The following is a 24,182-nucleotide window of genomic DNA, read 5'->3' on the forward strand; positions in this document are numbered from 1 at the left end:
TTCACCCTTTTCTTAAGCATCTGTTCTGAGCATAACCCAGTGCTTCTCAATCTCTCTCCTTGATTTTCCTTATATTGAACTTAAATTTGTCATTCTGCAAACTGCTTAATTGTTCCAAGTTCTGCCCTTATAGCTAAGCAAATCTCTCTTTTTTTTACAATGAATCTTTTCTTCTTTGAGCTAAACATCTCCTTATTCCTTCATCTCAAGGTCCTTCACAAGCCGGTTGAACTTCTGAATACTGTCAATTCATCCTTGTTTAGTTTGTCAAATTTCTATTTGACCTTTAAAGCCCTGTTCTATGATCTGTAATTGACCTCCTTGCTCTTCCTCAAACAAGACACTCCATCTGCCAACTCTAGGTGTTTTCAGTGGTGGTTCCATATGCCTAAAACACTTTCCTCACCTCTGCCTCTATGCTCCCTTCAAGTCCTAGCTAAAGTCACACTTTCCAAAGTATTCCTCATTTCCCTAATCCCCTGTAATACAGTGCCTTCCCTCCTTTCAATTCTCTCTGATTTCTCCTGTCTGTAGCTTGTTTGAACATACTTGTTTCCATAATATGGCTCCCCCATTAGACTTTGAACCCTTAAAATAGAGACTGGCTTTTACAATCACCTTTTTGTTTCTGGATGTTAGGAAGATGGAACCTAGGCAAGTATCTGTAGAATCACAAATTTATGGCTAAAAGTCCTTTGGTATCATCCAGCTCAATTCCTGTTTGTGTTTTCCCCTCAGATCAGGCCTAAATTTGGTTCTTTAAATCCTGTCGCTCTTCATTCTTACCTTTGCAACCAAACAGAACATCTCTTTTCTCTTACAGGTTGCAACCATTCAAAGACTTTAAGATAATGATTCTATCATTTTCTTCCTTCTTTCTTTCTCCAGGTATCTTTATAAGCATTCCTAGTTTGAGGAAATTGAAGCCCAAAGAGTCTATGCCTGACTTGCCCAAGAATTTGCCTTTGATCATTGATACTGGTGGGATCTGAACCCAGATCTCATGACTCCAAATACAGAACCTTTTCCACTGTTTTGTATAATCCTCCATTCCCTGAGTGGCTTTGTTGGCTGTGACATCTGCTCCTATCCACTCTACTTTTCTTCTTCATCTTATAATGATAATAATAGCACCTGCTTCACAGGGTTGTTGAAAGAATTAATTAAGAGAATTTACACAAAGCTCTTTGAAAATCTTGGAGTGCTATAGAAATGTGAGCTGTTATTACTGTTACTAATGATGATAAAGTATGTCCTGTCCTTCATTCCCCATTGACCCTAGACTAATTGCAGTCTGCCTTTGAGACTATCCCCCTCATGCAATAATAGCTTCAGGCCGAGCCTTTCCCACCCAAATTCTATGAGGTTTCCTCTTCCTCAGCAGTGTATCCTAAGGACCACTGGACCTTTCTATCACCATATAGCATAGTGCTGGGCATATAATAAGTATTTAATAAGTTACAGGTAAAATAAGTAAAAATGTCAAGTAAATAAGGAAAAGGATATCAGTGAAAGTTGTCCCTGTCTATTATTTCACCAAATGCTGTTCTCTCCTAATGGTAAACTGACACTGATTTTATGTTTTGATTCAAAAATCAAGAAAAAAAGGTGGTACTTGTACAGATTTTGTGTACAGTAACAGAGGCTCTAAAGACACTTGTCCCCAAGGTGAGAAGTAACATGCTGGGGGTTAGATGAGCCATCCTTAGCATTTTTTCTGGTAGGTTCAGTTTTTCTTTCCTCCTGTAGGCAAGACCCCTGCTGTTGAAGGATAGCCTGACCAGGAAAAGAGAAGGGATTTGGAAACAAAGCGGTTGAGTCTTGTGTTCCCAAAGTGGCAGCAAAGACTTGAGCTGAGAAAAGCAGGTTTCCAGGCTTATACCTTGCACTGCCCACAGTCTGGTTTGGGGGTGTTGCTTCAGACAGTGCAGAAATAAAGCTTCCTTTTCTACAGGTTTTGTGTTCGCTACAACTCCACAAGTACAAACAAACAGAGGAAGAGCATTGTTGGGTCTCCCTGCAAAGTAGGGCAGAGACTTGGCCTTTCTCCATAAGGGCCTTGACTTCATCTCAAGAGGAGAACTGGCCCTTGGCACTAGCTTTAGCTGTTCCTGGCTTGAATGATATTGCTTTATGACTTTTTTAGCCATAGTGAATTGGGTTGCCGGTTTTCTTCCTATGTGCTGAACTTGTCTGAAGATTTGGCCCCTAATGAAACAAGGAGAAACTAGTGCTAGCTATTGGCAAGAACACAGGGCTTGGAGTCAGAGACTTGGGATCCAAGCCATCTTTGCACTTTATTACCTGGGGCCTCTATCCCTCTATAAAATGAGGAGTTACAGGGAGATAAGGAGTTATTAACCTGGGGGTCATGGTTAGTAAGTCAGCGAAGATTTAGGAAGCATCTACGATGTGCCAGACACTGGGATAAGTACTGAGCTATAAAGAAAGGGGAAAGCATGTTTTCTGATCTCAAGAAGCTCCGAATCTATTGGAGCTTCCTATAGGGTTTTAGCTGGAACTTGAAGAAAACCTGGAAAAGCAGTAGGTGGAGATGAGAGGAAAAGTATTTCAGGACCAAAGGACAGCCAGAGGAAGTGCCAGATAGAGCACTCTGGGATACTCCAAGTTAGCTGTCATGACCTTCATGAAGATCCAGCAAAAGAAACTAAGGAGGAAGTTGTCAGGCAGGAAGAAGTAGGAACCATGAAAAAGTACCATCACAAATATTTAGAGAAGAGTGCTTCCAGGTAAGGTCAAGAAGGATATAGACTGAGAAAAGGCCATTGGACTTGGAAATTCAGTGATTGTTGGCAACTTAAATGAGCAGTTCTGGTTGTCGAGTTTCATAAACATGCCATTGAAGAATTGGCAATGGTACAGGTGCGGCAGGACTTTATAGACCTTTGGGATGGCACTCTGGACGCCTCTTTTTATTTCCAAAGCCAGCTGGGGTTTAGCATATAGTAGTTGCCAGTTTTTGTGTCTTTCTAGCTGGTTAGATTTCACTACTCTCTGTTTTTCTTGTGGCAGATTTTAGTTCTTTCGTAGGTGACCTTCCTTCTTATCTGCCAAAACTTTTTTTGCAGCCACCTTCTTAGCCTTCAGTTCTGCAAAAAGCCTTTCATAGTTTTAGAAGGGAATCTGGAAGAGACAACAGTTGCTTCTTTTCTTCGAGGCCTGCCCTACTTCTAGCTAGAAGAGAGCATATTCCATGTTTTCCTGTGTAATAGATGACCAGAATAGGGTCACCTATTGTTTACTTTGGGGACTAGAGAGTGAGAGAGGTGTGACATAGCCAGGAGATGGAGAGATCAGATAGATTGATCCTCCTCTCTATTTCCCTAGGAAAGACAAAACAAATTGTCTTTTAGAGGGACAGAATATGTCCCTTCATAAACTGGGTTGAGTATAAAGGTTAAGGACTGAAGCTGACTCTCCTCCCTTGAGGAGAAAGTATGGCTTTCCTCCCAAAGCTTCAGTTCCCTTCCTTGATGATATGAGGCAGGCAAACTTGGTCTAGGAGTAATAACTCTTTTATACTAAAGGGACACATAGGACAAGGAGAATAGGGTTGTTGAGTAAGGGAAGTGGATAGTGGGAGGTCCCTTACCCCCTCCCCAGATCCTGAGGGATCAGGCTATCTGCCTGACCCCCCTTGGTCACTTATGATTTCTGTCCTGACTTCTATTTATCCTAGTTGTATCATGAAGTTAACAAGACAACTTTAGGGGATAGAGAGAGAAGTCTTCTTTGGGTGGATGGCTTTATAATAAAGTCCCATCCATTCCTTTTATCTCCAGCTGGATCCAAGGGGTTTGAGTATCCTGAGAGATAGTCATTGCTGCTCAAAAGGTCTTGTCTCAGAGGTTTCTCTTAGACCAACCACTCTAGAGGAGCTCCCAAAGAGAAGTGAGTTGAATCTGGCAGTTTTCTCCTCAGCTCTTTTGGGTTCCTTCCTGGAATTCTCTGTATTCCTTGCCCTTTTCCCGCTTGAGTTTATCTTTTTGCATGCTGGATCTATTTTCCTCTCTTACACCTGCCATACAGTAATGCCAGTAACACCAGAAGAATATTGCTACTAAAAAGAATAGGCCTCTGCTTTCACAGGAAGGTTTGCTTTTATAGGAAGGTCATTAAAAAAGCTATGTAATTTCCCAAAGACAAAATCCAACACACTGTATTCCTCTTGTTCAACTCCAGCCCCAACTTATTGTCTATTGTTAATATGTTTCCCAGATATAAATACTGATAAATATATTCTATAGGTTGTCCATCTAAATGCATGATGGAATCTGGGCAATGGATAGTCTTTTTCTTCTTGGTCTATTCTTTGTAGATGGTCAGGTCAAACTCCCTTGAGTTCTTGGAAGCTCTGCGAGATTCTGAGGCTTGAGGCAATCATGAAATTACCTGAATACAAATATATCTGGAGAACCTTATTATCTACAGGGAATCCTTCTTGAATGAATAAGTGAAAAAAAACTATTTATTAAATACATACTATGTGCCAGGTATTGTGCTAAGCACTGGGGATGCAAATAAAAGTAAGCAAGACAGTGGCATTTGGTGTAGTAGCAAAGCTGGGAAGTGGCATGGTGGACCTGATATTGGATAAGAAAAAGGAATAAGCATTTATTTTTCTCAATTTTTAAATTTAAATATTTTTCTGTAGTTACATGATTCATGTTCTTTCCTTCCCACCACCCAGAACTGACAAGCAATTCCTGGGTTATACATAAATTATCACTCAATATCTATTGCCATGTTATTCATTTTTGTAATAGTCTTTTAAAAATCAAAACCCCACAACCAATACCCATATAAACAAATGAAAAATCAAATGGTTTTCTTCTGTGTTTCTACTCCCACAGTTCTTTCTCTAGATGTGGATAGCACTCTTTCTCATAAGTCCCTTGGGATTGTCCTGGATCATTGCATCACAATCAGTAGCAAAGTCCGTTACATATGATTGTCCCACAATGTTTCAGTCTCTGTGTACAGTGTTCTACTGGTTCTACTCAGTTCATTCTACATCAGTTCATGGAGGTCTTTCCAGCTTGTATGGAAATCAAGCAGTTTATTGTTCCTTATTGTACTATTCCATCACCATCATATACCACAATTTGTTCAGCTGTTTCCCAATCAAGGGACATCCCCTCATTTTCCAGTCTTTTTCCACCACAAAAAGCGCAGCTATGAATATTTTTGTACAAGTGTTTTTCCTTATTATTTCTTTGGTGTACAAACCCAGCAGTGGTATTGCTGGAAAATGAGGGGGTGTCCCTCAATTGGGGAATGGCTGAACAAATTGTGGTGTCTGATAGTGATAGAATACTATTGTGTTGAAAGAAATGATGAATTGGAGGAATTCCACGTGAACCAGAAAGACCTCCAGGAATTGATGCAGACTGAAAGGAGCAGAACCAGGAGAACCTTGTATACAGAGACTGATATGCCGTAGCACAATCGAATGTAATGGACTTTATTACTAGCAGCAATGCAATGATCCAGGACAATCCAGAGGAATTTATTAGAAAGAACTGTGGGAGCAGAAACACAGAAGAAAAACATATGATTGCTCACGTGGTTCTATGGCTTTAGGATTGGGGGTTTTGGTTTTAAAAGATTACTCTATTGCAAATATGAATAATATGTAAATGGATTTTGAACAATGATAGACAAATAACCCAGTGGAATTGCTCATCAGCTCAAGGACAGGGGAGGGAAGAGGGGAAGGAAAGAAGATGAATCATATAACCATGGAAAATCTTCCAAATTAATTAATTAATTAGTTATCTCTTTGGGGTACAAACCTAGTAGTGGTATTAGTGGATCAAAGGGTATGCATTCTTTTAAAGTACTTTGGGCATAAAGGAATAAACATTTGTTAGGTATCTACTATATACTTGGGGGTAGAACTAAGATGGCAAAGTAAATATAAGAATTTACCTGAGCTCTCTCAAATTTCCTTCTCAAAACAAATTATGGAGCAGCAGAACCCACAAAAGCATCAGAGAAAAATGTGAATTGGTCTCAAGTCCAAAAAAGAATTCCTAGAAAAGGTTTTTTTTTTTTTTAAATCAAATAAGAGAGGTAGGGAAATTGGGAAGAGAAATGAGAATGATGCAAGAAATACATGGGGAAAAAAGCTTGGTAAAGGAAGCACAAAAATACTGAAAAAATAACCCTTTTAAAAACAGAATAGGTCAAATGGTAAAAGAGATATAAAAATCCACTGAAGAGAAGAATTTCTTTTTTTTTTTTAAACCCTTATCTTCTGTCTTGGAGTCAGTGTATTGGCTCCAAGGCAGAAGAGTGGTAAGGGCTAGGCAATGGGGGTTAAGTGACTTGCCCAGGGTCACACAGCTAGGAAGTGTCTAAGGGAAGATTTGAACCCAGGACCTCCATCTCTGGACCTGTCTCTCAATCCACTGAGCCACCTAGCTGCCCCCTAAGAGAAGAATTTCTTTAAAAGCATATATGCATTTTTCCTTATCTGACCTTAGACACTTCCTAACTGTATGACCCTGTGCAAGTCATTTAACTCCACTGCCTTGCCCTTACAGCTCTTCTGTCTAGGAACCAACATACAGTATTGACAGAAAGTAAGGGTAAAAAAAAGAAAAGAATTCCTTAACAACTAAAATTGACTAAATGGAAAAGGAGGTATGAAAGCTCACTGAAGAAAATATGTTAAAGGACCAAAGGACTTAGAATATGATTTTCTGGAGGGCAAAGGAACTAGGATTACAACCAAGAATCTCCTACTCGACAAAACTGAATCTAATCCTTCAGGGGGAAAAAATGGATATTTAATGAAATAGAGGACTTTCAAGCATTCCTGATAAAAGACCAGAGCTGAATAAAAAGTTTGACTGTCAAATACAAGATTGAAGGGAAGCATAAAAAGGTAAACAAGAAAGAAATCATAAGGGATTCAGTAAAGTTAAACTGTACATTTCCACATGGGAAGATGGTATTTGTAACTCCTAAGAACTTTATCATTGTTAGGGCAGTTGGAAAAAGTATATACAGACAAAGGGCATAGGTGTGAGTTTTTACTCTAAGGGGATGATTCCTAAAAAAATAAAATTAAGGGGTGGGAAAGACATGCACTGATTGAAGGGAGAGGTAGAAAAGAGGAAATTGTCTTATATAGAAGAGGAACAAATGAACTTTTATAGTAGAGGGGAAGATCAGAGGGTGGCAGACAATGCTTGAACTTTACTCTCATCAGAATTAACTCAAAGAAGGAATAACATACATACTCAGTTGGGTATAGAAATATACCATACCCTACAGGGAAGTAGGAAGAGAAATGGATAACAGAATGGGATGAGGCTGATGAAGGGAGAATGAGTTAACAGAAGCAGTGGTCAGAAAGGGTGAAAGGGGGGAGAGAGAGAAGGATAAATGGGAAAAAGTATGATAGAGTAAAATATAAAGTAATTATAACTGTGAAAAAAAATTACAGCGAATTTCTCTGATAAAGGCCTTATTTCTCAAATACATAGAGAACTGAGTTAATTTTATAAGAATACAAGTCATTCCTTAATTGAGAAATGGTCAATACAAACAGGCATTTTTCAGATGAAAATATCAAAGCTATCTATAATCAGGTGAGAAAATGCTCTAAATCGCTATTGATTAGAGGCAGGCAAATTAAAACAACTCCAAAGTACCCCCTCACACCTATCAGATTGGCTAATATGGCAGAAAAGGAAAAATGACAAATGTTGATGGGGATATAGAAAAAATTGGAGCACTAAAGCACTGTTGGAAGAGCTGTGAGCTTATCCAACCATTTTGGAGAGCAATTTGGAATTATACCCAAAGGGCCATAAAACCATACATATTATTTGATTCAACTATATCACTACTAGGTTTGTATCCCAAAGAGATTTTTTAAAAGAAGGGAAAAGTGCCTATACATACAAAAATATTTATAATACTTTTTTGTGTTGGCAAAGAATTGGAAAGTGAAAGAATGTCCATTAATTGGGTCATGGCTATGCAAATTGTGGCATATTTCAGAATAAAAAAGGACCAAAGTTTTTCCACTCTTTTAGCTCCATTCCCCTCCGTTAGCTTCTTATATATAGGTTACAGGGGCAGCTAAGTGATACAGTGCATAAAGTTCTGGGCCTGGAGTCAAGAAGACCCATTTTTATGAATGAATTCAAATCTAACTTCACACACTTACTAGCTGTGTGATCCCAGGCAAGTCACTTAATCTTGTTTGCCTCAGTTTCCTTATCCATAAAATGAGCAGGAGAAGGAAATAGCAAACCATTCCAATATCTTTACAAAGAAAACTCCCAATGGAGGTCACAAGAGTCAGACATGATTAAAACAAATGAACAACAACAGGTCAGTTATGAGAGGATCTCATAGTTGTATCAGCCCTTGCACAGATTGCCTCCATATATGTTGGACAAATCTGGGTGCTTTTCCTAACTTTTTTCTCTTTGGGGTCATTTCCATTTCTCGGATGCTTATAGTATAGTAGTTCCACCAGCCATAATAGATAAAATAGTTTGTTATAACAATTTGAAAAAATCTCTTCCATTTTTCTTCAGTTGCCTTTCTTTCATATTCATTTTTAAATGCCCTCGGGATGTCTTTGCTAAAATAGATGCCTTGCCAAGCCTCATTTAAACTAGTTTTATGCATCTACTACTGCTTCTTTGATTTATGAGCCAATATTGCTTATAATTATCCATTATCCTACTTGGTAATTTTTTACAAATGAGTTTATATGCTAAGCTGATGTTGCCTTTAGCAGCCAATTCTCTCAATTTGACAAGTAAGTCAGATATTTGCTGACTTAAGATTTCTTTCTAGCTGCTTTTGTTCTCTTTTTGTGGCAGTGAATTTATATGGGTTATAAAAAGAAAAAAAGCTATTCTCCAGCTGATAAGTGGTCAGAGGAAGGAGGGAAGAAACAAGCCCATGAACAGGTAGTTTTCAAAAGACACCCAAGCTGTCAAGAGCCGTATGAAAAAATGCTTCAAATCACTAATAAGCTGAGATGAGGCATTAGAGGAGAATAGCCATACTGGAGATTTTGTTGGCCTCTTAGAGTCTGTGAAGCATCTGTACATGTGGTCCCAAGAGGCCTTTTACCACAGTACCTCCAGTAGGTCTACTAGATGTTGTTATCCCCATCTTATAGGTGAGGAAATGGGAAAACAGAGACATGAAATGACTTGCTGAGGACCACATACCTACCAAGTGTCAGAGTCGGAATTTGCTCCCAGAATTCTGTAATCTGTGTCTAAGGCTCTGCAGTGGGGAGAATGCTGGGCCTGGAGTCAACAAGAGCTGAATTCAAATATGGCCTCACACATTTAATACCTTTCTGACCCTGGGCAAGTCACTTCACCTCTATGTGCCCCATTTCTCTAAGGACAGTAATGTCATTCATATCCCAGGTTTGGAGGGGTGTTTTTTGTTTTTGTTTTTGTTTTTAATTTTTAGTTACAGATTCTTTCCTTCTTTTCAGCCCTCCCCAACCCATTGAGAAGTCAAGAAATGCTATAACCATTTTACGTATAAAGTTATGTAAAACTTTTCTACATTAGCAATGTTGCAAAAAATGAAATGAAAAGCAAGAAACATAAAGAAATTAAAAAAATATGCTTTAATCTGCACTTAGTTCATCAGCTCTCTCTCCAGAGGTAGATAGCATTTTTCATCATGGGTCTTTTGGAAATGTCTGATCATTGTTTTGATCAGAGTAGATAATAAGCCTTTCATGGCCCTAATTTCAGTATCTCTGTTACCATGTACAATGTTCTCGTGGTTCTGTTCGCTTCACATTTTATCAGTTCATATGTCTTCCCAGGATTTTGAAACCATCTTGCCCATCATTTCTTATAGCACAATAATATTTCATCATAATCATAGCCTAAAGCAACAAAAGTTAACAGAAAAGTAGGAAACCTGGGAAAAGATCTTTGCATGTTTCTCAGATAAAGTTCTTATTGCTCAAATATGTAGGGAACTAAGCCAAATTTATAAGAAGAAGAACCATAAAAGGAATTGTTGGTGGAGCTGTGAACTGACCCAACCATTCTGGAGAACAATTTGAAACTAGGACCAAAGGACTACAAAATTGTGCAGACCCTTTGACCCAGAAATACCACTAGTAGGTCTGTATCCCAAAGAAGTTTAAAAAAAAAAAGACATGTCTCAGGGTTGTTGTGTGAATAAAGTAGAATAATATTTATAAAGTGCTATATAAGCCTTGAAGCAATTATACTAATGTCTTTTGATGGAATGTTAGGGGATCTGAGAAATCAGGAACAGAAATAGAAATAAAATAAAACTTCTTATTTTAAATAAAATAAGATATACAAAAATAGAAATATACATTTTCAAAGTAGTCACAATAATATCTCCCTTTTTAAGACTCTTGGGGGGGAGAGAAAAAGAGCCCAAGTCTCTTTGTCCCCTAAGAGCTAAATAGGCCTATACCAGTATAGTGTTAAAATCTCTGACTCCAGAAGGATTTGCTTAGGGCCCAAATAGCTAGGAGCAAGGACTTTAGTCCAGAGAGATTATAGGAAATAGGGATAGGTTTTCTAGGCCCAAAAACCACTTTTGGGGAACAAGGAAGTCATTGCTCTGGTATAAGGGCAATGATGGGAGTAGCAAATTGCAAGTATTTGTTATGGGGAGGTTTCCAAGTTTCCTTTCAACTCTGTCTCTGTGTCTCTCTTTCTGTGTCTGTTTCTCTCTGTCTCTCTCTCTCTCTGTCTCTGCCTGTCTGTCTCTCTCTCTCCAAGGAAGGGCCCAGAAATTCTTCTCTGAAAATAGGTGTTAAAAATACAGGACTTTAAAGATTAGGCCAGGGAGAGGGCAATGGCAGCAGCTCATGTTGAGATTTTTCTGACAAGGGTTCTCAAGCAGGATTAAATCTACTACATTTGCATGACTGTCTGTTATACTCCATTCTTTAATACCTGCCTTCGTTGAGTCTTCTCTCCATGACATGCACTGGTGTAACCTGGTACCTGGGGGAAAGCCATGTAGCTTACTAGTGAGTTCCTGTTGGTTCACTTTAACTATATGGCCATAGATTCTCTCTAAGTCCTTTGTAGCCCCTTTCTGAAACAAGCCCAGGACTTGAGGACTATGAAGAATCGTGGCATATTGGCTGGAATCTCATCTCTATGCAGGTGATTCTCTGCTTTATTTGTCCATCTCTAACCTCTCTACTGACCTTCGGTCTCATCTCCAACTACATATTAGAACTACATTTCAGATAGGATGTCTTACAGACAAGACGCCTTAACCTCAACAGTTCCAAAATGAACTTTCCTAAGCCTTTCCCTCTCCCAAACTCTGTCAAGGGCACCACTTTCCCCCAACAGCCCAGGCACAAAATCTAAATGTCCTCCTCAACTACTCAGCCCCAAAGCCCCATGTTCAGACTTTAGCCAAGGCCCATTGATTGTTACCAGCATGACATCTCTTGGTTATTCCCCTTTCATCGCTCTTACAATACCACCACCTTAGTTCAGGCTCCCAGAATCTCACAACTGGACTGTTACAATAAACGTCTGGTTGGCCTACCTGCCTCAGGGTCTCCCCACTTCAATCCATTTTACTTCCAGCCCGTAAATGGGTCTCCCTAAAGTTCAGTCTGACCCTATAACTCCTCTATTCAGTCATCTCCAGGGATTCTCTATTGTTTCTAGTACCAAATACAAAATCTTCTATTTGGATTATAAAGCCCTACACAACTTGACCTCTCTTTACCTTTACAGTCTTCCCATTCATTATACAGGGGAGCCCTAATGACACTGAACCTCCTATTTCTCAATCAAAGCACTCCATCTCCCACCTATAACATCTCTGGCTATCTCCCATCCCCCCAGAGGAATGCCCTTCCTTCTTATCTCTGCCTTTGGGCCTTCCTGGATTCTTTCAAGTCAGCTAAAGTGTAAGGAGCCTTTGCCCATCCTGTTAAATGCTGGTACCTTTTCCTTATTCATTACCTGAAACTTAGCTTGTGTATTGCATCTTTGCAGTAGTTGTTGGCTTGCTGTGCCCCCGTTAGCCTGAGTTTCTTGAGAGCCGAGCCTATCTTTGGCTTTTCTTTGTGCCCCAGTGCTTAGCATGGTGCCTTGGCACTTAGCCAATGCTGGTTGACTGGCTGGTAGAGTCTTGGCAAATGTTTGAGTGGATGTCGTGGTAGGGTCAGCACTCCTCGCTTCAGAGGGTCCATCATGGATGTGTCTGTCTTGGCCTGAGGAATATGGAAATATGTATTGTATGAACGCACTGGTCTAACCTATAGCAGACTGTTTTCCGCCTGGTGGAGGGTGGGGGGAAGAGAATTCTTTTTAGATAAAAAAGTTCAGTAAAAATTTAAAAATAAAAAAGGCCCATCATGGAAGATATATAAGCAAATAAGCTGGCATCATTCATTCATTCATTTTACCTTTGCATTTGTTTCCCTCATTCACAGTTTCATTCGGCATATATTTCCTGAGCACTTGGTGCGTATGGGGTTTGTGCTCCGCTCCATGGGGGGCGGACACAGATGAACTGAACTCCATGATGTCATAGGCAACGTCATTGTATCTGACAACCTTTCTTTTTCCCTGTCCTATTTTGCAGTATATCAACTGTGGGAACTTGGAACAGCTCCTAGACAGTGACCAACACCTACCTTGGACGGTGAGAGTGAAGCTGGCCTGTGACATAGCTATGGGACTTCGCTACCTTCACTTTAAGGGCATTTTCCATCGGGACCTCACATCCAAGGTACAAAAAAGATTTGGAAGGGTTTCCCCCGGCTTCCAATTGATAGGCATGACTGTGCTGGTCCTCCTTCCTGTCAGAATGCTTTATATCAAGCATAGAATCTCAGATAGGATGGAACCCTGGAGTTAGTAAATTGACGCAACCAGCATTTATTAAGCACCTATTTTGTGCCCAGCACTGTGCTAATTAGTGAGTTCACGAAGGAAGGCAAAGTCAACTTCGCTCTCAAGCAGCTTCCATTCAAACGCAAACATTAGAAGATATATGCTGGTGAAACTGGAGAAAATATCAGAGGAAAGGCCTTAGCATTGAGGACAGAGATTGGGAAAGGATTCGTACAAAAGGCAGGATTTGAGTTTAGTTTTAGAAAAAAGCCAAGATTGGAGATTAGGAGGGAGAGCATTCCAGGGAGGGAGACAGCCAGACTAAAGGCCTGGTTTATTGGTCAGGTGTGACAGGGAGCAAAATAGCCTGTGTGCCTATTGGAACTTAAGTGGCAGAGAGACAAGCAGACACCGAGAGTGTGAGTGTGCGTGTTTTGATGGCTTTGAATAGGCAGAGAAACCAACAGGCGTGAGGGCATGAGGGGGGGCAACCGTGTCAGGGGTGAGAAGAGGCCACGTAGGAGATGTTAGAGAAAAAGATAGAAGCTGGCTATAATCGATTTGATATGGGGAGGGGCAAGTGAGCAGTCAAGGATACACCTAGATTTAGAACCTGTGTAAACGGAGAGTGTGGCAGAGCCCTAGGGAGGGAACGAGAATTAGGCCAGTGTTGAACATGTTGATTTTAAGATGTCTTTGGGCTTTCTTTCCAGTTAGATGGGGAGACTGAAAGTCAGTATTATAACTGACATAATAACAATATTGACGTAACAGGAGGGGAAGGAACTGGTCTGTGAGCTCAGAGTCAGAGATGAAATAAAGGCAAGAATCAAGATCTCTTGCCAACCAACTCAAGGTTCAAGCAATCCCGTATTTATTAAACACTCACTATGTGCCAGACTGTGTTAAGCCCTATTACAAAGAATTTAACAATTCCAATTCTCAAGGGGGCAGCTGGTGATGCGATAGATAGAGCCCCTGGCCAGGAATCAGCAAGGTCTGGGTTCAAATCTAGTCTCATATACTTAATAGCCATGTGAGCAAGTTATTTAACCCCTATTTGCCTCATAAAATAGGGACACATGGAAGAAGAAAACAGCAAACTACTTCAGTATCTTTGTCAAGAAAACTCCATGGACAAAGTCCATATGGTCATATGAGTCAAACATGACTGAACAACAATTCTCAAATAATTTACATTCTACTCAGGGAAAAGACAAATACATATTTAAGTATCTACAGGGGGCAGCTAGGTGGCTCAGTGGATAGAGAACCTGGCCTCAAACTCTTCCTAGTTCTATGTCTCAGGGCAAGTCACTTAACCCCATTTGCCTAGCCCTTACCTCTCTTCTGCCTTGGAATTGATATCAATTCCAAGACAGAAGATAACGGCTTAAAAACAGATAAATATATATAAGAAAAATATTAAATTAAACAATAGATGTCAAGAACTTCCCAAACCTTTGTTAGGGGTAAAACTTAGGGTTGGACTGAATTTATTTTTAGTTGGTCGCCAGGGATTTTAAATTCTAAATCCCAATGAAATGCTCAAGTCAGAATAGAATTTTATGGTGGTTTATTTACAATAGAGTGAAGATATTAAGGAAGAAAGAGAAGAAAAGGAGAGAGATACCAGATAGGAGTGGGGGGGAGCGCGGCAGAGGATTAAATCTAGCACTCACCATCTGACAGTCTAAGGGAAGCAGTCTGAGGTCTCATGGCTAACTTCCTCTCATAGGAAGTGATGCAAAATATAAAGGTAGCTCTTTATGTCACTTCCTGTGTCTCACATGTACCAATGGTGGCTTAAACTTGGCTATTGGACAGCCCAGGGGGTCAGTCAGTTGTTTCTGATTTGTCACTTGCTAGCACATGTAGGTCATAGACCTTCCTCCCTCACACTTAATCCTTAAGTGGGATGTATACATTCCTGGTTGCTAAAATTCTAGAGACTAAGCAGGGTGGAGAAAATCTAAAATTCCTACCTTAAAGTACTACGGAAATGTCATCTCTTCTTTTTTTCCTTTTACCTAAAGCTATTTATTTTTTTTCAATTATCAAGAATATATTTTTTCCTCTTATCTCTCCCCTGTTCATAAAAAAAGTACAAAACCCATATAACAATTAAATAAGAGTCGAGCCAAACAAGCTCCCGAGGTAACCATGTCCCCCAAAATGTGTCCTTGGGGATCATTGTCATGCTGAAGTCTTGGTCACCTTGGTCATGCTGGTCTTTCAGAATTTTTTGGTTTTGTGCTGTTCTTTATTCCAACTTCTCAGTAGCCTCAGGAAACGTGCTGTGTTTGAGGAGGAAACGGTACCCCCAACTAGGGAGGACCAGGGAGATGAGGGGCCAGAGTGGGGGTGCAAACCCACTATTTGCAGCTATCAACTTCTAGGAGTTTGTGGGTGAAATGAGGGGTGAGAGTAATCTTCCGGCAAAAAGAGAAACAAGATCCTGGTGCAGAAACACCACTTAGCCCAAAGCTCCATAAAGCCTAAGTGGCTGCAAGGGTTCGAATCTGGTTCCCTGGCTGGCTGCTAGAACCAGAGCTGAGAGAACCCGAGCAGCTGAGGCTCCAGCTCCAGCTCCGGTGCAGCCTCACGTGGAGGGAGGCGCCACGCCCCCTCTGCCTTCTGGCTCCCGCACCTGAGGAAGGAGCGAGCTTTCGGTCTTAATCTGCATATTCACAATCGTACTTTGCATAGCAGGAGAAAGTCGCCCTGAGTGTACCCGGGGTCCTGTCTCTGGGGCTGGGGCAGGCTTCAGACCGAAGTCATACTCTGGTTTCTCTTCAGATCGTATAAATCTTTCGCCTTTTACTAAAGATTTCCGTGGAGAGGAACGACCAAGAGTCAGTAACTAATTTTTAGAGACCTCGCTCTGGCGAGGTTATCTTTGTAGTGAAAAAGTAAGAACTCAGCTCTTTTACTTTTCTTCTCAGGCTTTTCTTCCATATTTCTGCTTTTTTTTCTCTCTGTGGTACTGATCAGTGACGCTGATCGCTGAGCTTAATTTATTTTCAGAACCTATGAGGTGAGGTGAGTTGCTTTCACTGAAACTTATGCTAAAGCCACAAAAGCCTATTTCCTTCTTCAGTCTCTTGAGACTAGTCAGTCAACTCAGCTGGGCATTTTAGGTTCCCTCCCTTGCCCTTTCCCACCCCCACAAGGAGCAAATTGGGAGTGGAAGTCCATCCAACTCTTTAGCCCCATTTGAATCCCCATATCTGAGATCTCTCTGCTGCCCCTCTTCCCGCAGGAAATTCCTTGACTCTAGTCTTTCTCCTTCCTAATTGGTCCTCCCCCCACTTCCAAAATCATTAATGGAAACCCCAGGGCCTGACCTATCCTGTCTCAATCTTTCCTGGCTCCCACTGGCTCTAGGGTCACATAAATGCAAGGCCTGCTCAGCATCTAGGAAGTTTCTGAGGTCAGCTTTGAACCCAGGACCTCTTGTCCTAGAGACTTTATCCACTGAGCCACCTAGTCATCCCCAGCAGGTTTATTTGTAATTGTTATAAGGGTGAATTGTTGATTCTGACCTTTATTTTTCCTCTTACAGTCATATACTTAGGGTCGTTTTGACCAATATCTCATGTTTAGAACTAATGATAATGGGAAGAAGAGATCTTTTTTTTTTTTTTTCTGTTTTGAGGATGAAGCCTATTTCCCATCATAGTGGAGTTTAAGCATGTCCTCCACTGTGCTGACTGGATATCTTTTGGGATGATTGTGACACACCCCAATCCACACCAAAGTTTAGTGTGGATAACATATAGTTGGTGTCCTCTAACAAGCCAGCCTTCTCTCCTGCAAAGTCCCAATTGCTGCCCTCTGGGAACCCAGATATATTTTGAAGCCCTGAGTAGTTTCATGGACCAGATGCTGGAAGGGGAGTTTATAAGTCATATGTTTGGTGGACATCTGATAATGTTTGATTTCATGGAGAGTAACAGAACCTAACCTGTAATGATGGTTTCTTGACCCCTCCAGGAGAGGACTCACTCTTGGGAGCAGTTTTTTAGTAACTTGCCTTCTGGACACTTTACCACCAATGAATTTATGGGCATTTTGCTTGTCTTAAGTAATCAGCAACTTTGCTTTGGTCCATTGTAATTTTTGTGGAATCTGTTGCTTGTGTAAGATTTTTTACTTCCTGTGATAAGCTTTTCATTCTTTTTCCAAATCTTTTCATCATAGCTCTCATTTCTTTATCAATTTTTCCTCTATTACCTCCATTTCACTTATAATATCATTTTAATTTTTTAAAAACACAAATTCTTGCATAATTTCTTCTAGGAATTCAATTGATTTCTGTAAGCTATATTTTTCTTTGATACTTTGGGAGTTATTCTTCATTGATGGCTTTGCATTTTGGGCATTCCTCACGTCATCAAAACTCTTATCTTTTTTGTCACGCATTCTTCCATTCTCCCTTCTTTGGTTGGGGCTTTGTGTTAGAGAGAGGCTCTCCTCCCTTCTAGTAAAAACTCATATGATCTGATCTAGGTCATCTTTTATCAGAAGTGGAATAATGTCCGATGAAGTTGGAACTCTAGCTTGGATCTAGGTTGTGTAGGGCTTTAAAAACTAAACAAGGTTTAAACTTTATGCTGTGGGAGCCACTGGCATTTCTTGATTAGGAGTGGGATGTGATCAGATCTGTGCTTTAGGAAAATCACTTTCATAGCTGGGTGGAAGGTCAACCAATGCAGGGAGAAAGTTGAATCAAGGAGACTCATTAGTAGACATACTGTTATATAATATGTGCGAGGGAACAGTAAAGTGGAGTAGGAGAAATCACAAGAGCTCTGTTCTTCCACACTGCTACTCCAACAAAGATCTAGAATAGTGATTGAGAAGTCTTAAGGAGAAAGCATGAGTCATTTCCCCAGACTTAGTCCACATAAGAAAACAAAAAAAGGCCTGTGAGTATTATTAGGAAGGATATCCAGCCAGTCAGTCGCTGCAAAGAGTCCTCATGGGAGGACTGAACTAGGGCCTGAGATTGGAACTTAGAGTCAAGAGCAATAGCAGAAACAGTAGGGATTGGACCTGAACTGGGACAGAGTACAAAAACAGCCAGAACCTGTCACTGATCCAGATTAAACTGATTAAAGTGATTTTCAACTGATAATCAGAGAAAAGCTCACTAATGGGGGCTTAAGCCCATGACATTAGAGAATCATCCCATCCACATAGGGTACCCTCTAAAACCCAAAGGGGGTGATGGAGTCCAAATCTGGGGACATGACTTTTCAGTGAGAGTGGAAGTTGGGATAAGGATCTGCAAAAATTACAGGAGCTACATATACAAAATATTCTTGTGGTTGTTCATTTGTTTCAGTTGTGTTCAACTCTTATGCTCCCATTTGAGGTTTTCTTGCAGTCACTCTTATGTTCTGCCTGTCTCTTCGCCTTACACAGTGGCTTGGTCTCATGATCTTCCCATCACCAACGTCATAGTCTCATGATATTCTCATCACTCAACACTGTCTTCCATTTACCTAAATGCAATAAAACTTTGTGGATATACTCTCTCGATAAACATTGGCATTTAATAGACTATATTATTTTAAGGAAAAGAGTCAAGACAGAATGTGAGAGTAATGAAAGCAATTCATAGTACAGAGTGCTGGACTGATCATAGACTTATCCTCTCCAAGCTACACATTCACATTCAACAAAGGTGGAAACCTCAAAGCAAAACAACTGCCAGAAGACAATGTCAACAGATTAGAGTGTTCCTCTGTGCCCTAACAACTTGTTGCAGACTTGGATGGAAATCAGAGCCAATGCACAGTTGATAACAGTGGAGGAGAAAAGGAAAGGGAAGTTTTCAGAGATTTGGTGCACAGCACTACTTTTACTCATCTGTGCTAGAATAATTATATGAGGATTGGCTTAATAAAAAATGATAGTGAAATTCAGAAGCTACTATATGAAAAATGAGAATTCCATAGTGTTTTCCAACAGGATGGTTTGTCCTGCTGTAAGAAGGCAATGTTTAACTCCATCAAAAGTAAAAGTGAAAATGATGTTATTGGATGCCTTCAATGAGGACAAAAACAACATAAATATGAACAACCTCACTGAGGATAAATTATTTAACTTGAAAAGGCTATAAACCAAAACTAAAGTAGAGAGGGAGTTAGTGTATGACTTTCTTTCTGAAGATGATTGTACACTCAGTGCAGCCTCTAAGACTGAGATACAACTGAGTATGAATTAATTCTCTGTCACTTATGCTAATTTTAGCCTGGAAATTAATATCAAGAAAATAGCTGGTTCCTCTACCAGCTAGCACTATATCATCCATATGTGGAACCACTGGATATAGCAAATGAGTATTAATAAGTTTACTTACCTTGACAGTACTTTTCAGGGATATCTACATAAATAATAAATCTGATGCATGTATTGCCAGAACTAACTTAGTGTTTGAAAGGCTCTAAAGGAAAGTGTAAGAAAGTAGAAATATTAAAGCTGCCTACCCAAATGAAGGCCTACAGAGCCATTGTGCTAACCTCATTATTGTATGCTTCTGAAATTTAGACAGCATACCAGTGCCATGCCAGGAAACATAATTGCTTCTGTTTAAATTGTCTTAGGAAGGTTCTAAAGGTCAATTGGGCAAGATAAGGTACTTGACAGTGAAGTCCTTTCTCAAGTTTCGATGGTCTGGCCATGTTGGAATGCTAAATGAATGCTTGCCTAAAATACTATTTTATAGAGAATTCATACAAGGCAAGGGCTCACATGGAAGTCAGCAGAAGGGATACGAGGACATTCTCGAGAACTTTTTTTTTTTTGGTTACAATACTCACTTTAATTCCCTCCCTCCCCTCCACCCACCCTTCCCACAGCCGACATGCAATTTCATTGGGTATTACTTGTGCCATTGATCAGAACTCATTTCAATGATGTTGTTTGCACTAGGATGTTCATTTAGAGTCTGTATCCCCAACCATATCCCTTCGACCCATGTATTCGAGCAGTTATTTTTCTTTGGTGTTTTTATTCCCACAGTGTTTCCTCTGAATGTGGATAGTGGTTTTTCTCATAGATTCCTCCAAGTTGTTCAGGATCACTGCATTGCCACTAATAGAGAAGTCCATTACATTCGATTGTACCACAGTGTATCAGTCTCTGTGTACAATGTTTTCCTGGTTCTGCTCCTCTCATTCTGCATCAGTTCCTGGAGGTTGTTCCAGTCCCCATGGAATTCCTCCACTTTATTATTCCTTTGAGCACAATAGTATTCCATCACCAACATATGCCACCATTTGTTCAGCCATTCCCCAATTGAAGGGCATCCCCTCATTTTCCAATTTTTTGCCACCACAAAGAACACAGCTATGAATATTCTTGTACATGTCTTTTTCCTTATTATCTCTTTGGGATACAAACCCAGCAGTGCTATGGCTGGGTCAAAGGGCAGACAGTCTTTTATTGCCCTTTGGGCATCGTTCCAAATTGCCCTCCAGAATGGTTGGATCAGTTCACAACTCTACCAGCAATGCATTAATGTCCAAACTTTGCCACAGCCCCTCCAGTATTCATTACTTTCCTTTGCTGTCATGTTAACCAATCTGCTAGGTGTGAGGTGATACCTCAGAGTTGTTTTGATTTGCATTTCTCCGATTATTAGAGATTTAGAGCACTTTTTCATGTGCTTATTAATAGTTTTGATTTCTTTAACTGAAAATTGCCTATTCATGTCCCTTGCCCATTTTTCAATTGGAGAATGGCTTAATTTTTTGTATAACTGGTTTAGCTCTTTATAAATTTGAGTAATTAGACCTTTGTCAGAGGTTTTTGTAATGAAGATTGTTTCCCAATTTGTTGCTTCCCTTCTAATTTTGGATGCATTCGTTTTGTTTGTACAAAACCTTTTTAATTTGATGTAATCAACATTATTGACTTTACATTTTGTGATTTTTTTTAGCTCTTGCTTGGTTTTAAAGTCTTTCCTTTTCCAAAGATCTGACAAGTATACTATTCTGTGTTCACCTAATTTGCTTATAGTTTCCTTCTTTATATTCAGGTCATTCACCCATTCTGAGTTAATCTTGGTGTAGAGTGTGAGATGTTGATCCAAACCTAATTCCTCCCATACTGTCTTCCAATTTTCCCAGCAGTTTTTATCAAATAGTGGGTTTTGGTCCCCAAAACTGGGATCTTTGGGCTTATCATAATAACTGTCTTGCTGAGGTCATTTACCCATAGTCTATTCCACTGATCCTCCTTTCTGTCTCTTAGCCAGTACCAAATTGTTTTGATGACCACTGCTTTATAATATAGTTTGAGATCTGGGACTGCAAGTCCTCCTTTCTTTTCATTTTTTTCCCCATGATTTCCTTAGATATCCTTGATCTTTTGTTCTTCCAAATGAACTTTGTTATGGTTTTTTCTAGTTCAGTAAAAAAGTTTTTTGGTAGTTCAATAGGTATGGCACTAAATAAGTAAATTAATTTGGGCAGGATTGTCATTTTTATTATGTTAGCTCGTCCTACCCATGAGCAATCAATGTTTCTCCAGTTGTTTAGGTCTAGTTTTAATTGTGTGGAGAGTGTTTTGTAGTTGTGTTCATATAGTTCCTGTGTTTGTCTCAGCAGATAGATTCCTAAGTACTTTATTTTGTCTAGGGTGATCTTAAATGGAATTTCTCTTTCTAATTCTTGCTGCTGAAATGGGTTGGAGATATATAGAAATGCTGATGACTTATGTGGGTTTATTTTGTATCCTGCGAATTTGCTAAAGTTGTTGATTATTTCAATTAGCTTTTTGGTTGAATCTCTAGGATTCTTTAAGTAGACCGTCATATCATCTGCAAAGAGTGATAGCTTGGTCTCCTCATTGCCAATTTTAATACCTTCAATTTCTTTTTCTTTTCTAATTGCTACTACTAGTGTTTCTATTACAATATTAAATGATAGAGGTGATAATGGGCATCCTTGTTTCACTCCTGATCTTATTGGGAAGGCTTCTAGTTTATCCTCATTGCAGATGATGTTTGCTGATGGTTTTATATATATATGTACTGTTTATTATTTTTAGGAAAGGCCCTTCTATTCCTATACTTTCTAGTGTTTTCAATAGGAATGGATGTTGTATTTTATCAAAGGTTTTTCCTGCATCTATTGAGATAATCATGTGATTTTTGTCAGTTTGCTTGTTAATATGGTCAATTATGTGGATGGTTTTCCTAATATTGAACCATCCCTTACATTCCTGGTATGAATCCCACCTGGTCATAGTGAATAACCCTTGTGATGACTGTTAGTGTTAAATTTATGGTTTAAAACCGAGTATAATAATTTTAGGTCACCAAGGATTTTACTTATAAAATCCTAAAATGAAACACTCAAGTTAGAATGGAGTTTTATGGTGATTTAATTACAACAGGAGGAAGAAATTATTGGAGGGAGAGAGAAAGAGGGAGAGAAGGAAAAGGAAGTTAACTCAAAAACCTCTCTGGCTCAGGCTGAGCTAAGGTGGGTGTCTAAGGCCTTGGAGAGCCAAGGCAGAGAAGGGAGTCAGTTCTTATCATTCATGTGACCAATCTGAAGAGAAGCTGTCTGCAGGGCTCCTCCATGCTCGAGCTCCAGGATAGAACTGGCGTCTCACCCTCTCCACAGGAAGTAGTGAGAACTCCAGAGGCTGTTCTCTACTTCACTTCCTGTGTCTCACATGTGCCAATGGTGGCTCAAGCTTGGTTTAGGACATCCCAGGGGGGGCAGTTAGTTGTTTCTGATTTGTCTTTAGCTAGCACATGCCCATGTAGTGTGGGTGCGCACATTCCTAGGTGCTAAACCAAACAAGATAGAGAGAATTTAAAAATCACATGACTTGCTGGAGTCTTTTTGCTAGTATCCTATTTAAGATTTTTGCATATATATTCATTAAGGAGATTGGTCTATAGTTTTCTTTCTCTGTTTTTGACCTGCCCGGTTTTGGATTCAGTACCATATTTGTGTCGTAAAATGAATTTGGTAGAACTCCTTCTTTGCTTATTCTGTCAAATAGTTTGTATAATATTGGGATTAGTTGTTCTTTGAATGTTTGATAGAATTCATTTGTGAATACATCTGGACCTGGGGATTTTTTCTTAGGGGGTTCTTTGATGGCTTGTTCAATTTCTTTTTCTGATATGGGGTTGTTTAGGTAATCTATTTCTTCCTCTGTTAGTATAGGCAATTTATATTTTTGTAAGTAATCATCCATACCACCTAGATTGCCATATTTGTTGCCATATAATTGGGCATAATAGTTTTTAATGATTGCCTTAATTTCCTCTTCATTAGAGATAAGGTTTCCCTTTTCATCTTGGATACTGTCAGTTTGGTTTTCTTCTTTCCTTTTTTAAATTAGACTGACCAGTACTTTGTCTGTTTTATTTGTTTTTTCAAAGTACCAGCTTCTTGTCTTATTTATTAAATCAATAGTTCTTGGACTTTCAATTTTATTAATTTCTCCTTTGATTTTTAGGATCTCTAATTTAGTCTTCCTCTGAGGATTTTTAATTTGTTCACTTTCTAGTTTTTTAATTTGCATGCCCAATTCATTGAGCTCTGCTTTCCCTAATTTGTTAATATATGAATGCAAGGATATAAATTTCCCCCTGAGTACTGCGTTGGCTGCATCCCATAGGTTTTGAAAGGATGTCTCATCATTGTCATTTTCTTCAATGAAATTATTAATTGTTTCTATGATTTGTCCTTTGACTAGCCGGTTTTGGAGAATTGTATTGTTTAATTTCCAATTAATTTTTAATTTACCTCTCCATGTTCCCTTACTAATTATTATTTTCATTGCATTGTGATCTGAGAAAGTTGCATTTATTATTTCTGCTCTTTTGCACTTGTTTGAAATGTTTTTATGCCCTAATACATTGTCAATTTTTGTGAATGTACTGTGTGCTGCTGAAAATAAGGTATATTCCTTTTTTGTCCCTATTTTTCTCCACATATCTACTAACTCTAATTTTTCTAAGATTTCATTCACTTCTCTTACCTCTTTCTTATTTATTTTTTTGGTTTGATTTATCTAGTTCAGATAGAGGAAGGTTCAGGTCTCCCACTAGTATAGTTTTTCTACCTATTTCATCCTTGAGCTCCACTAGTTTCTCGTTTAGAAATTTGGATGCTATGCCATTTGGTGCATACATGTTGAGTACTGATATTTCCTCATTGTCTATACTGCATTTTATCGGGATATAATTACCTTCCCTATCTCTTTTAACTAGATTTATTTTTACTTTGGCTTTGTCAGATATCATGATTGCGACTCCTG

The 24,182-nt window shown here is 39.4% G+C and overlaps 1 protein-coding gene and 1 non-coding gene across 2 annotated transcripts in view; both read left to right on the forward strand.

Annotated features, from left to right (window-relative positions):
• The window catches only part of TESK2 (testis associated actin remodelling kinase 2), a 185,913-nt gene that overhangs the window by 145,327 nt on the left and 16,404 nt on the right, over positions 1-24,182 (forward strand). Inside the window, exon 5 of the mRNA XM_001375884.4 lies at positions 12,634-12,780. Coding sequence (XP_001375921.1) covers positions 12,634-12,780 — 147 coding nt within the window. The remainder of the gene's footprint in view (positions 1-12,633; positions 12,781-24,182) is intronic.
• Positions 15,664-15,779, forward strand: LOC130457640 (U5 spliceosomal RNA). The gene has a single exon (XR_008916933.1). It is a non-coding gene; the product is annotated as a U5 spliceosomal RNA (small nuclear RNA).

This window comes from Monodelphis domestica, chromosome 2, assembly GCF_027887165.1.
Source record: "Monodelphis domestica isolate mMonDom1 chromosome 2, mMonDom1.pri, whole genome shotgun sequence".
NCBI classification, from domain to species: Eukaryota; Metazoa; Chordata; class Mammalia; order Didelphimorphia; family Didelphidae; genus Monodelphis; species Monodelphis domestica.